The sequence below is a fragment of the Ictalurus punctatus genome, chromosome 1 (assembly GCF_001660625.3).
Source record: "Ictalurus punctatus breed USDA103 chromosome 1, Coco_2.0, whole genome shotgun sequence".
Taxonomy (NCBI): Eukaryota; Metazoa; Chordata; class Actinopteri; order Siluriformes; family Ictaluridae; genus Ictalurus; species Ictalurus punctatus.
In genome coordinates, this window is record NC_030416.2 from 24,874,534 (window position 1) to 24,889,973 (window position 15,440).

At 37.7% G+C, this 15,440-nt stretch overlaps 3 protein-coding genes across 6 annotated transcripts; 2 read left to right on the forward strand and 1 right to left on the reverse strand.

Moving 5' to 3' along the window:
* The first annotated feature begins 472 nt into the window (after positions 1-472).
* On the forward strand, positions 473-2,276 carry LOC108258644 (transmembrane protein 158). The gene has a single exon (XM_053683239.1). It carries the CDS (start codon positions 1,205-1,207, stop codon positions 1,868-1,870), a length of 666 nt encoding a protein of 221 aa, XP_053539214.1. The 5' UTR covers positions 473-1,204; the 3' UTR covers positions 1,871-2,276.
* Positions 2,277-3,237: 961 nt separating this feature from the next.
* On the forward strand, positions 3,238-9,730 carry cdcp1a (CUB domain containing protein 1a). Of its 2 annotated transcripts, none has more exons than XM_017477467.3 (9): positions 3,238-3,453; positions 4,506-4,703; positions 4,899-5,240; positions 5,401-5,763; positions 6,857-7,054; positions 7,160-7,534; positions 8,015-8,371; positions 8,468-8,552; positions 8,641-9,730. In XM_017477467.3, exons 1-9 carry the CDS (start codon positions 3,381-3,383, stop codon positions 9,068-9,070), a joined length of 2,421 nt encoding a protein of 806 aa, XP_017332956.1. In that variant the 5' UTR covers positions 3,238-3,380; the 3' UTR covers positions 9,071-9,730. The 2 variants fall into 2 exon arrangements, with proteins under 2 accessions (XP_017332956.1, XP_047013658.1); XM_047157702.2 differs by having other exon boundaries at positions 5,401-5,607.
* Positions 9,731-10,085: 355 nt separating this feature from the next.
* On the reverse strand, positions 10,086-14,397 carry clec3ba (C-type lectin domain family 3, member Ba). Of its 3 annotated transcripts, none has more exons than XM_017465340.2 (4): positions 14,227-14,397; positions 13,205-13,330; positions 12,907-13,023; positions 10,086-11,044 (listed from the first exon to the last, which is right to left on the reverse strand). In XM_017465340.2, the coding sequence occupies exons 2-4, from the start codon at positions 13,308-13,310 to the stop codon at positions 10,644-10,646; spliced, it is 624 nt and encodes a 207-aa protein (XP_017320829.1). In that variant the 5' UTR covers positions 13,311-13,330; positions 14,227-14,397; the 3' UTR covers positions 10,086-10,643.
* Positions 14,398-15,440: the final 1,043 nt, after the last annotated feature.

The following is a 15,440-nucleotide window of genomic DNA, read 5'->3' on the forward strand; positions in this document are numbered from 1 at the left end:
AGTTTTTTATTAAGGTAGTATAAATGTTTATTATTGTGATATTTACAAAGCCACTGAATTGTTTTTTAGAGTGTAGAACATTTAACAAATTAAACTTTTGGGGACATATTAACACATATTATAGACCAACCCTATAACCCCGGATCTGTAAACAACATATAAATATTTAATTACTTTTAATAATTCAACAAAAGGAATCATTAGCAGCTCTTTTGATAAATAAAGCCCTTCTCAAGAAAATTCACAATGTTGAATTAACACTTTGAAACCACTTCATGTCCACTCTATCTGGAAACTGTATGAGGTAATCCAACTCTGTATGTGTTTATTCAAAACCTTTCTGCTGTGCTTATTTGATTGCTGTCGAGTATAAAATTTGGTTTGGGCGTAGAGTTTGTGATGTCCATGTGAATATAAGAGGAGTGGCTTTGATGCTATCATGAAATAAGAGGGAACTCGTATAGAATAAGAGAGAACTCGTGTACAATAAGAGGTAACTCGTATAGAATATAGAGAGAACTCGTATAGAATAAGGGGGAACTCGTATACAATAAGAGGGAACTCGTATAGAATAAGAGGGAACTCGTATAGAATAAGAGGGAACTCGTATAGAATAAGAGAGAACTCGTATAGAATAAAACATAACTCGTATAGAATAATGGGGAACTCGTATAGAATAAGAGGGAACTCGTATAGAATAAGAGGGAACTCATATAGAATAAAACAGAACTCGTATAGAATAAGAAGGAACTCGTATAGAATAAGAGAGAACTCGTGTAGTCTGAGAACTTGTGTAGTCTAAGAAAGAACTCGTGTAGTCCAAGAGAACTCGTCAGGAGGTGAATTGTGGTGTGTGTAGCTGAGCACTTCTTTATATTCCTCCGCCTCCCTCCACCCTTCATAGGCTGTGTTCTCTGATTCGCGCTCCACACACACTCTCTGTGTTCACCGCGCTGGAGTTGCCGTTGGAGGCTGGAGGAAACCGGAGGCGCGTTCAAATGGGGCTGATACAAATGATCTTACTGGTTTTGCACACACGACACCCGAAAAATCAACCGCAAAACTAACTCGCTTGAGATGTGGCTCAGATTTGACGTCTCCGCGCTCGTGCGCACCTGACGTCTTAAAAACTGTACAAGTTAAATATTGTGCCTTGGCACCCGGTCCGGAGCGCCATGCCCTCGGATTCACGGCGCACTCCATCATGCTGAGCAACTCGGCCGCTCTCGTGCTCACTCTGAGCGCTGTGGCGGGTCTCGCACCGCGCTCGGGTGCCTGGAGCGATGACAAGCTCGTGGCAGCGCCCATCAACTCCACCAGCGGCTTTCTGGCCAGCTTGGAGGTGGGCTATTCGAAGAGATCGGTGGCAGCAAGCGAGGATGACGATGCGTCGTCCAGGTGCAACGTTAGCGTGGAGAGGCTGCCGGCCAAGCTGGTAGCGCGCTGGGACGGAGACTTGGGCTTGCGCTGCGATGTGCTCGTCTACACCACTAACAGCCACGGAAAGGCGTTTTTCTCAGCCGCCTTTAACCGCGCCGCGTCACCCGTTTTCATCGAGCACGTGGGCGTCGCGGGCGCGCAGCAGGAGTTCAGGCTGTGTATCGGATGCGGTCTCTCCCGATTCAGTCGCTTCGGCCGATCCAGACCGGACACGGCGGACAGCGTGCACTTCTGTTGCCTTGACTTCGCCTTGGACGAACTCAAAGGGGACCGGAGCTGGAGGCTGAATCGTAAGCCCATTGAGTCCACGCTCGTCGCCTGTTTCATGACTCTGGTCATAATCATATGGAGCGTGGCTGCCCTCATATGGCCGGTGCCCATCATCGCGGGCTTCCTGCCCAACGGAATGGAGCAACGGAGACCCAGATAAACCATTTTATAACCAAACTGGCTTACTTACTTCACCGTGCGCCAATTTAGTTAATTGGCATATAGGATTGTCAGATAGTAATATTAAAAATGTTTAAAAGTAAAAACGTCTTTATATAAAATCTGTAAAATGTGTATATTAGACTGAATGTGGTTTTTATAAATCTATGAATAGAGAGTAGGCCTGAGTATTAGCCTATGTTTTATTCAGCTGTCTCTTAAACTGTTTGTATTGTTTTTATCGTAAACGTTCTTCATAATATTAAAAACAAAACTGTAGAAACGTTTCCTGCATTAGTTATGGGGATTTTTTTTTACAGCAACAACAAAATATTGTCCTCATTGGCTTAACTGTATTTATATTTGTAAGAGCTAATAAAATGTGGAAGCCATTTGTGGAAAATGCATATACCCTACTAATAACGTTTATTATAGAAAAGTTTGCGCAACAGGTAATAAGAGGTTTGATTATTGATATATACGCCGATCATCCATAACATTAAAACCACCTGCCTAATATTGTGTAGGTCTCTGTTGTGCCGCCAAAACAGCTCTGATCCGGCCAAACTCCCCAGGCTTGAACTCTTTACCATGTTCTTCAAACCATACCTGAACAATTTTTGCAGTGTAGCAGGGTGCATTATCCTGCTGAAAGAGGCCACTGCCATTAGGGAATACCATTGCCTTGAAGGGGTGTACTTGGCCTGCAACAATGTTTAGGTAGGTGGTACGTATCAAAGTAACATCAACATGAATGCCAGAACCCAAAGTTTCCCAGAAGAACATTGCCAAGACAAGCCCAGGTGCAATCTCTTCCCCGCACACGCACCCAGATGTCCACATGATTTAAAAGAAAACGTGATTCATCAGACCAGGCCACCTTCTTCCATTGCTCCATGGTCTAGTTCTTATGCTCACGTGCCCATTGTAGGCGCTTTAGCTGATGAACAGGGGTCACTCTGACTGCTATGCAGCTACGCAACCCCATATACAGCAAGCAGCTATGCACTGTGTTCTGACACCTTTCTATCATATATACCTATCCATTGCTCACCGCTCATCTAAGTGTATCTGCTTCTCAGAGGCTGCGTCCAAAACACCTTACTGAAATAATTGACATGACCTATAGCAACGTACACAGTAAAATCCCTAGTGTTGAATTAACACCCAGAGTGTTTATATGAGTCCACTGGACTCATATAAACACTGTAGGGTGTGAATTCAACACTGTGGGTGTTAAATCAACACTGGTGATTTTGCTGTGTACTATTTGGCATGCTAGCCTATTTAGTAATGTAGTACAGTATGTGGTTTCAGACGTTACCATAATCCTAATGCAAATGAGCCCTGTGAAAGGGCGGATCCCTCGTCCTACCTGAGGTAACTACACTAAACTAACGGCTGTATTCCAGGAAGTCAACTGCATTTTCAAGGGGAAAAGGATTTGGCGACAATGCCGAGACTTTAAGGTTTTTCCTCAATTAACCAACCCCACACGGAAGAGAAAAGTCATGGGGCTGTTGGGCGACATGGTGTTTCTTTTTGGAGTGTTTCATTCGTCGGTGTGGATAATCTCAGTCTCAGGTATATTAGCCTACATTCGTGCCGTAGCACACGTACTGTAGTCGACTTCACCATTGATCCTCGTGCCTGAATATGCTGTATAAAACCTGACAGGAGCCGTATAAATGATATATCTGTATTTTATAAAAACTATTTTAATAATAAAGCAATTTATAATGTATTGAGACAGTGTTGTTAACGAGGATTTATTAAACCAGAGGGGCTGGATTTATTAGGTTACAGCAACATTAGGGTTGTGTCTAACTTGCTGATGTTTTAGTATACTTTACATGATTCATTTCTACCAGTTTAAATTGTAATAATACAAAATACAAAAAAATATTTTAGAAATGTGATTTTATAACTTAATACCTCAAAAGTTGACTGTTACAATTTTTAATGTGGCCAGTAGAAGCAATTTGCTGTCTCATTTTAGCAGAATTTGCTTTAAGGCAGAGCCTGTAGGTATCTGTTTGAGCTTTCCAAATTTGTAAACTTGTTAAATTGCGTATAATATAAAAGTGTAATTTTGATAATATCTATTTTTTTTTAAATTAGTTATATATTATTTGAGATTTGGTGTAAAATGTGCTTGCTAGTTCAAGGATATAAAATAAGCCTTTTAGTAAATGAAAGACCAGTTGCTTTCAAAAGCATTTGTATCTTTAAACAAATCCTGATGGCCAATAATTTATACATTGTGTAGAACTAAAGGGAGGAAAAATTAAATGTTTAGTACAAAAAATTATGCACAATCAGCTGCTTGTTACTGTGCCTTTGTTAGAAACAAGTACTGATTATATCGCACAATATTCAAATAAAAATTTGCTGAGATACCTATTGTAAATTTAAGAAAACAGGGAAGGCCTATCGACATGACAGCTATGACTAAATGATTTGAAAACACAAGCTTATTTGTTTTGGATATTAGTGGAGAATGACTTTACTTTCCACCCAAGTCCATATAAAACATATAAATGGGTATCCTTGATAATATCTATATAGTTGTTTAGAGGTGCTCATAGACTGGTATTCTCGTTCTGATCAACATTTACACCATTACTTTGTTTCAGGAAGTCCAGCACTTACCATAAATCTTTCCAGTGATTCTACCATACATATAAGTAGGAGTATGGCTTCGCAATTAAAATGTAACGTTTGTATTGGACCTTCATGCCACTCCTCTCTGATGCTCAGTAAAAGCATGGAGGTGGTCTTCACCTGTCCACAACCGGAAGATGTCTTCATAGTGAAGATTGTTAGACACATTGGTAAGCCATGTTTTTCCTTCTTTTACTACATGGTTTGATACTTACAAATTTTACGTACATTACTATTACACTTTTTAAAGATACAGGTTTATATTTTGGTCCTAGAAAGTGCTGCTTACTCTCATTAAATATTATACCTTGTGATAAAATATTTAACCCAAGAGTTGGTAACACTGACCTTATCTCTGCTTGCAGTATGCACCACTATGTGTAATGGTACAATCAACCCAGAGGACTACAGTTCTCTTCAAAATTTTAATCGCACCTTTACCTGGAACGTGAAAGTCCAGGGCCACAAGGCTTTCTGCTTGGACTTTACCAGTGCTGGTTTAAGGCAGATCCAAACTACAGAGCAATGTCCAGACAAACTCATCTACACAGTGTCTACAGGCACAGCCACAGTTGGGAAGTTTTGCCGTCAGGGTACAATCAAAAGCATGCAGGTGCTACGGGAAGGCAGCGTGTCTTTGGAGGTGCCTGCAAAACAACAGCTGAATGCAAAAAGCTTTGGGGTATCAATAGGACCGGAAATAACATGTAAATAATATTTGATGAATCATATTGAACTTTGCTGAAAAAGTATTATAATTGAACAGCCAGTAGAACCTTTTATATGAGGGTTATATTTGAATGTTTAGTCAATTTTTCACCTGGCCTGTACTGATGCAGAATAATAATTATGGTTACTATTCAACAGCACCTGCAATTATCAAAGTCACCCTGCCGGAGAAGCCATCGTCCCAGGAATTCTTTTCACCAAACTACCCAGAGAGCTTTCCAAATGATGACTTAATCACATGGGCCTTCCAAGTTCCATACAAGTACTATTCAACAGTGCATATACTGAACTACGCTATGCCCAGGTGTGATACGAAAGATACACGAATGGAGTACCAGCTAAATGGTAAGACCTTGGTGAAAAAGCTGAGCGATGCACAACTGTCTGAACACCAGGGCTCCTTCAATCTTTCATTGCAGAACTGTCATGTAGACACACAATCCTCCTCCACCAATCTCACCCTGCATTTCAAAATCTCTGCCGTCCAGAGAGGCAGTGAAGGTTAGTGTGGTTCAATACTCCTTTTTTATTTTTAAAAAGAATTCATAACGTGTATGTGTTTATGAAATGACATTCTAATGTACAAGGCAATAACATGGAACAGTGCAACTGTTTAACTGCCGTTAGAGCTTTTCAGAATTTTAGGGATTGGCTCAAGATCCACCATAACATGATCTATTAAAAAATCATGGAGTTAAAGATGTAATGAATCATTGAAGGTTATAGTATATTATTAAAGGTTCTTAAGGTTAAAAAAAGTTTTGTAGAGTGCTAGCAGTCAGAATAAACAGTGGTGGTCCCAGGAATATTTTATAGCAGTTGCTTTGGGGAAGCTCAATTGTCTAGAGAGAGGGTTGAAAGAGATTCAGATAATGATTATTCACACTGAACCAACTGACCGTATTTTGGGGAATGTCCAGTGGATTCTGAAATGTCAGTGAAATGTGTTGTTACAGGTTTCTGTTTTTGCTCCCACCAGACGGTTGCTGTTTATTTATCTTAAGGCTTTTTATTGTTTGCCATGCTTGCCTGCTCGTTTATGCCCCCAGACTTGTTTTGATTGGCTGCTGCCGAGACAAGGAGAGAAAATATATTTCCCACTCAAAGAGAGTAGAAAGTTAAGAGTTGATTTTTTAAAATAACTGATCAAACTTCAGCAAAAGGTGATCCCCCCACCATCATAACCATAACTATCCTTTTATATAGTGTACAGTATATATTTACCTCCACATATGAAACAAATTTCATGCTGACGCTCAGTTGTGTAACTAATGATAATGTTCAAAAAAGTCTTTCTGATAAATGAAGTTACATGAAGACCTGATGAGCTATTATAATTACAAGGTTGTTGTATTATTGATGTGTAATAATGAGTCATTTGGATGACTCCAGTTCCTGTCTGCTCTACGCTTGGTAAGTCAGTTCTTTACAGAGGAGTCATAAACCCCACCCATCCCATCAAGGACTTTAATCTCAATTTAATTTAACGCCTGAAACCTTTGTGTATATTTTATGCAATTTATGTATGCATATAATAGCTTCAGTGCTTTTCAAACTATAAAAAATGTGGCTTCAGTGCTTGTCACTGTTTCAGTGCGCTGTACTGTGGATCTGAAGAGGGAAAACAGGCTACAGATACACATAGAGAAAAAGAAACCCAAGTCAGATTGTATTTTGAAGCTGAATTCACTGGCCAAAGAGACAGCCACCATCCCTTCACAAATGGTCTCCTATGTATCTTTCATTGACTGCCAAGAGAAAGACCTACTCATCTCTATAAAAAAAACTATAGGTAAGACCGCCGGATTATATTTTTTAAACAGGTGTCAATCAAGACCATTTTCTGGTAATGCATTTTACACAAGATATTAATTTTCTACCATTTTTTTTTTATCAGCATGTAAGCAGTTGAGAGACTGCCCAGTCCCTGAATCTCTAGAGGTGCCTGCACTAGACAAATGCATCATGGGAGTTGTGCAAGAGGTCCGATGGCACCTATATGGCCCAAAGAATGGCACAGTGGAGCTGGTGTCTTCAGGGGGCAGACTGCAGCAGTTTCTGCCTGGCCACACATGCAACAACACTGTCCTTCTCAATGTGTCAAATGAGCCCCAAGGTGTCAGTGTCGGGCAGTTTTGTCCTCAGGGAGCTATTCACAAAATGCAAATCAATGTTCCAAACATTACAGTGAGCGCTTCTCCCGCACGTGGCAAGAATTTAAGGCAGATCACCAACTCCCTCTTACACGTTTCATTTGCTAAATCTATAAGAGGTAAACAATCACACAGTAATAATCATGTGTTTAAAGTGCATTTGGCTAAGAGACAGTTTTAGATTTTAATAACCACATTCTCAATAGACATCTTCATATGAATAAATCTTATAAGATAAAAGAAAAGTTTTTAATGTCAACAGATAACTTTGCAGACTTAAACGAACCTGTTTTGTGTCTTCAGTACAAGGTTGACAGACATAGCTGAAAGAACAGTGCTATAAATGAATATTAGATATCATAAATTTACATTTATATATTTTCCGATGATATAAGATAGCTTTTTGGGTGACAGAGACTTCCATTAATACAATAGATTTGTAATTCCAGTGTATAGCCAAAGAAGCAAACCAGGCTGATTACTTTTGGGATAAATTGAGTATTTTGTTTTTGGCTGAACTCTCTCCTAAAAAACAGTCTTGTTTTTAAACACAGATATTCTTGTAAAAGTGGGCATGTATTTCTTATTTCTTTCTTAAGCTTCAGAACACTACGTTTTCACTGTCTTGCCAAAGAAGGATATACCAGTGCTCTTAGCAACTCCAGCATGGCCGTTGGGAATGAATGAATATGCCACTGTCTCCTGGTTCGTCTCATTTCCTGCAAAGCTTGAGGCTCACGTGAGCTTTACCAATGTTAGCCAGCTCACATGTAAGAATCGACCAGCATATATTAAATTGCACAGGCAGCATTCGCAAGACAAGATGTACATCTGGCAAGAGCAAAATCCAAAGGATGTGGTGGTATCAGAAAGTTTCTACCTCAACATGTCAAACTGCAAGCCAGTGAAAGGAGCCTTCAGTGTGGTCAGCCAGGTCACCTTGCACACGAGCAAAAGTACAAAAGTCTTCACTTTTACATTTACATAAGTGTAGTCTGTAGTATTGCAGTGATGCCATGATAAAAACATAAAGGTTTATGGCATGTTTTCAGGCGTGCGTTTGAGCATCATCCTGAGCATTGTGGGTGTTGCTTTGCTGCTGACTGCAATTATTTCAGCTGTGGTCTGTATTATGAGGTGAGTCTTTGTTCAAAATTGCATTGTCACTTTAAGTCTGCATGATACACACTGGTCATAAATGAATTGACTCTTTAACACAAAACAGGAAAAAGAAAAAGAAGAGGAGTGCTCCTGAGGTCTCAGTGTACAATCCCAATAGCCATCCCTTCCTGCCAGGCCTTCACAGGATTCCCCAGGAAACAGAGGATGAAGATGTTCATATTTATCATTGTATAGATGATCATCTGGTATATGGGCATCTTCTTAAAGACTTAGAAATGAATGAGGATGGAAAGCCAGCTGTGTGTGTGTACCAGGATTTTACTGGACCCATAGAACGGCAGCCATTACCAGAGGATGGAGGAGGTGCGGAGCGAGAAGTAGAGGTCTACAGGCCTTTCACACTGCCTCAGAGTGCGCCAGATGTGCCTGATACACTTGTAAGGCCAGGAGAAAATCCGGCATGTAAAGACACGCAGAAAGCTGATGAGGAAATCAGTGGCGGTGACTCTGTTCAGGAAACAGAGCCAGGGTAGGATTAATAAGAATTTAAAGATTAAAACTTGTAATGCACTGGAAGCTAACATAAAGAGGACCATGGCTGATCCTGTTGCTGGAATAGTTTTTGTTTGTTTGTTTTTAATGTCTTTTAGTCTGTTTATGTACTAAGTAGCCTGTTTGACTGAATTTGTACATTTTGAAATTGTGCCTTGATATGTATAATCTCTTCCTGTTAGTACCACAGAATGTTTTATTACTTTGGAATACATGTAAAGACATGAATGAATGAAATTCATCACACCTTAATTGTCAGCTACCACACTTAGGCTGTTTTTATTTAAAAATTATAACATTATTTTATTAACATTTTTGTACTGCATATTAAAAGCCTTGTATAGACTGTGGTAGTGCCTCTGTCACCAACTTTGTTGGTTTATATTAAAAAAAAGATTTTTAAAAATGTCTGTCACATAAGAGGAAAAACCAGTGCTAAATTAGCTTGTGTGTGATAGATTGTTTTTAGAGACCAGAAATGCTCCAAAAGTTACATAAACAAGAATATTTCTTTGGAAGTTCAGATGTTGTCAGTATTATGCCAGATCACTCACACATCTGGCTCGTGTGTCGTAAAAAGTCCTTGGGAAGCAGCAAGAGCCATATTATGTAACACTTGATTAAACATCTGTTTTATTGAACACGACTGTGAAGTAATCTTTTTAACTGGAATACATTACTTATTATAATATAAATTTTTCTGCATCTGAAGTACACCAAGAGTGCAGTTCCAAAATAATCATTCTAATTCTTAACAAAAGAAATTTTGTTTTATTTATCAGGTAGCATGCAAAAATGTGACATAAAGAGCAAAATCAGAGGATATATAATAGAGCTGCCGTATTTGGTATAAACATTATAAATCCTGCATGTGTCTCCTGATATGAGTGCCTCTTATTGTAAGTAAATTATTTCTGACCAGTTTTAATATGAACATTGTATCGATAAATGACTTGTTTTTATACCTATCCATTGTAGGACTGGAAAATACACGAATCACATAAAAATTCTTTTTATTTGCTTGTTTTTAAACAGATAAAACATAACTCTGTTCTTCTCCACTTTGTTTATGCCTCCTCTACCAAGTGGTGGAGGCATTATGTTTTTTGGGTTGTCTGTCCGCCCATGTCTGTGCATCTGTTGAAGATTCTTGTTAATGTGATATCTCAAGAATGATTGGCTGAATGTTTATAGGATTTATGTGGCATTATCATTGTAACCAGCAGATGAACTGATTCCATCTGATGAACTCCAAGCAAGGTCAAATGTCTGAAATTGTCTCTCGTCAATAGCTTCTTTCCTGTTTGAAGTATATTTTAAAGGCATTTCTGGCATACAAAAAAGACTTGACTTGTTGGTGGAAGCATCCCCATCACCGCTGTTGGCATCAACTTCTTCTTGTTTCTTACTTGTTAGAAGCCATGTTTAGTCTTAAGAGCTTTGAATACAAATGCAGTATACAAAGTTGTCTGAATTTATGATGCACCATTTCTGACAAGCTTTTACTTACATGTGTAAAGGACATTGTTTAGGATAATAAGGACCAACAGGAACTCAGACAATATTGAACTCACATACAAAGGCCTTCACAGCACGGCAGTTCTCATCGAACCACTTCCCACTGTCTATGACAGACATAAAGGCACAATTCTGGCTGCGACCACCGACAGGCTGACGGGTGACCTCTGTCTCCCAGTTTTGGAAACGTATCCTCGACCCTGATTTATCAACCCACTCTCCCTCTTTCAACATGTCATTGATGCCCAGCCAAATTTGTTCCTTGGGTCCAATCATTTCATGAACATAGACATAGAGTTGGTAATTCTCATTGCCGGTCACAGGAGTGCCCAGGCTGCCACCCTGTAAGATGCAATCATCTGTAGCATCATAGAAGTTCTTCTTTACTGGGCTGGCCAGGAAGCACTTGCCTGGAACCTTGATGCCTTTCAGGCAAACTGCAATAGGAGGTATTACAAAGAACCATGTTAAGGTTTCAAAAGACAACAGATGTTAAAATGGATGCCAAAGAAGAAAATCAATTCCAGTTCATCACCTTGTGCAAAGCAGATAGCCATGTGGTCTAAACCAGCCAATGACTAATGCATAGCATACATGAGTGAATTCCACACATCCTGAATGAATCCACTTGTCCCAAGAGTTATTAAGAACAAACATGGTTTAGCCTTAGAATTAAACTGCTTGGGAAGTTAAAACACAAATGTGATGTCTATTTATGTGTAGACATAATAGTAGTGTGGGTTAACAGTACTACATATCAACAGCAAGTGATATTGGAGACAAAAATAAAATAAAAATGAAATACCACAAAATAAGATTAGTATCGGTAAAAATTAAACATCCATAAATGAGAATTTATTGAAGATGTCTTAAGTAGGGTTAATGTATTTTTTTAATTATTATTTTAAATATCATTTATTGTTATAATAGAGTTTCAATTAAGAAAGTGGCAGCTACCACCTGAAAGGATGTGCATATACTGACAAAAAAGGGACAAAATACAATTTTATATTAATAAAACTAGAATGAATGAATGAATGAATTAAACAAACTTGTACATCTACAACACAACGCTAGTGACAGAGTGTGACATACAATGCACAATTTCGGTCGGTGAGCTGGGAAATTATGGTGCTGCTACAGCTTCCATTCACTACATCTACATAGTGTAGATCTGTGTTGCATAAGTATTCATCCCCTTGAACTTTTCCATATTTTATAGTTTTACAACCTGGAAGTGAAACAAACTTGATACAAAATATGTTTTTATAAATAATAACTCACGGAGATTAATATTATATATTTTATATATATATATATATATATATATATATATATATATATATATATATATATATATATATATATATATATATATATATATATATATATATATATATATATATATATATATATATATATATATACACACACACACCAAAAAAAAGAAATGTTTTGTAATGTTTTCAGATTTTTATAAGTGCCCAGCTGTTGTAACAATGCTACAGTCTATATGGCATAGTCTAAAAGTATTATTTTTTAAAATAAATTGCACCCTTTGTGCAGTGTTTGCTGGTATTTCTACAGGCTGCCTCTCTTTCTTTTGAAGTATGTGGATGAGTATATACAGTGGTGATTGAAAGTTAGGATTTTTTATTTTTCTGCATAAACATCACAGGTTTTTCACAGATTTTCACACAAGTCCTACAAGTAGACAAAGAGAAACCATTTAAACAAATGATATAAAAATATTATACTTGGTCATTAATTTATTGAGGAAAATGATCCAATATTACAGATCTGTGAGTAGCAAAAGTATGTGAACCTTTAGCTTAGCAGTTCATTTGAAGGTGAAATTAGAGTCAGGTGTTTTCAATATAGAAAATTCTAAAGGGTTCACGAACTTTCAAGCACCACTGTAGGGCTAGCTCATTCTAATAACAGATGTCCAATGTGTGAATCTTTAGTGGTCAATAAATTTAGTGCTGTATTTAGTTTATTGGAAAAATTGTCGATGCAGTATATATATATATATCAGCATCCCCAGCTCAAAATGCTTTCTTAAAAAAAAAAAAAAGTTCTGCAGAATGACAAGTGCAATAGAATACAGTAAATGCACAGCATCAGGAAGAAGTGGCTACAATAATTTTTTTATAATAATGATAATAATAATAATAATAACAATAATAATAATAATAATAATAATAATAATAATAATAATATTATTATTATTATTATTTTGAACATCACCCACTATAGGGAGATAAATTGTGCGTATTGTAAGAGTTTTGTTCAGTACCTAATTGCAGAGCATGGACTTCCTTCAGGGCATTCAGCTCCTTCACAATCTCACCAATCTGTTTCCTCAGCTCTTCAATGGCAGTGCTGTGAGTAGCTCCTGATTCCAGCAGCACATCTATTACACATTTATGAAACAAACAACTCAGCAACACTTGAATGCAAATATACAGTTAACCATACCCTATTAAACTATTTGGAACAATTAAATAAGCATGTTAGACACCCGTTTATCTAACCTTTCATGACTAGACTACATGGTTAGGAAAACAAGAATAAAGTTCAGATAGTATACTTGCCTTTCATTTCATTCTTTGTCTGTGTGTTCTGCTCAAGCAGGCAGTGTGCAGGACACATGATACACAGTAGCAGTGCGACACCTCTAAAAATCATATTTACTTTCATCTGGACTCCTAAAGCTTATCCTGAACAGAGAGATCCAAGAGCTTGAGTAACTGTGCTGTGTACGTCTGCGTCTGAGGCATGAAACATACTATGTCAGAGCTGTGTGAAACCCAAATGAAACGCCTGCAGGAGGGGAAACTACTGCTGTACCATCCCTCCTCTTCACAGTACACACTAAACTGTAGAGCTCAAACTTGCTAACCACACCACCACACCCATATCCAAGCAGCTGCATGTGTTTCACCCAAGACTCGTGCTTTTCTCGACTTTATTGTATTACTTCAAATACAAAATAACAAAAAACAGCTGTACTCACAATTACATTATGTTGCAGACAAGCAGACTGAAAAACAGATAGATAGATAGACAGACAGACAGATATATATATGTATATATATATATATATATATATAGATAGATAGATAGATAGATAGATAGATAGATAGATAGGCAGACAGACAGACAGACAGATAGATAGATAGATAGATAGTCAATCAAACATGTGTGAGCCTTAGATTTTGTAGTGTTGGGTAGCGTAACTGGAGTTACATGAAGTTCATAAAACTGTTATCTGCAGTCAAACTTTAGGACAGTACTCAGATCATTTTCACACCCATCACTTCATCTTCTCAACTCTTATACACAACACCAATCTTAACTTAAAAATGTAGTCTTACACAGAGTTAGACAGACAGAGATAGATAGATAGATAGATAGATAGATAGATAGATAGATAGATAGATAGAAAGATAGACAGATAGATATATAGTCAGACAGACAGAGTGACATTATGCAAGTGAACTATTGCTACTTAACACTGAGTCTTTTACTTGTTTTCCCCCAGGATACCCCTAAAGCATTATACTTTTTAAAAGCAGTGTCTAATCACAGGGATGTCTAACTTGTTGCAACAGACCTCTAACACACCACATTCCGGCCCTGGAGGGTAATTAGCTGAGTGTTGAATCACGTATATTACGTAATGTAAACTGCAGTACTGTGGCTTTTCATCAGTTAGAGAGCAGAGGCTGCGACAGAGATACCTTCCCTTCCCACCATAGGAAGTGTCGCGGGCGAATGGGGACTCTTATTTAGTTGTGGACGGATTATTTACTTCCCCAATTTTAGCGTTGCTTACTTTGACCACTTCACGAACCACCAGCAGTGTTTTAGGGCGTCAACATGCTGCAAAGTTTGCGCATATTTTTAAATAGAAAAATACGTATATATTTTCACAATGAATATAATGTTCAATAATAGTTGTATTTATAACGTACTTTTTAAATTGTGATCCACTTTATAATGTTTTGTCTTTATGGGAAATAATATAAATGGGGTTAGATTGGGTTTAGGTTTTGCGCAGGGTCGTAAAGACTCTTTTTGTATTATGACTGGTTTCACTAACTAACCTGTTATTATATTTGAGGTTGGTTAGGTTGATGTGGTTGCTGAGGTTAACATGGTGCTGTGGTCGAGGTTAACCTGCTCATATAAATCTCTACGGACATGTATCACCGGCATAGATTACATAAAAAAATACATTGGAAAGAAAATTAAGTTTTGTTATATCTGCAGTGTCATTACATAATTTCCCTCTGCTTATTTATCTATCCATCCATGCCACTGCAGTGCACAGTGTGAACGACATCCATGGTGATAAACCTTGTTGTTGATAATAATGGGAACTATTAAAATAAATTTTAGCTAACATAACACAAGCCTATTTTCCGCTAATTTTTTTTTTAATAGTGACAGTTATGGCTAAATTGCAATGAATTAGCTAGCTGTGGAGTGTCGTCAGTTAGATTACACCATATTATCCAACCTCCTTCTGAGTACATGTTCTATTATTATGTCCTTTCCTGACCAGTAATGCAAATACTCTGCTGGGCTTCTCTTCATCCTCAAAGCTACAGAAAAACGGCCATACCAACTGGTGCAACGGAGAGGGCCTATTAGTATTTATATCTAAATTATTATGACAAAATCTTAACCTTTTAACCTCAATTATCATCATTAATTTGACATATTTATGCTTCATTAAGCACAAAATTAAACAATCAGTATATATAAATAGATAATCAGTGCACAGTCTATGTTTTTGGTGATCCATTGTTTAATTGTTTACAT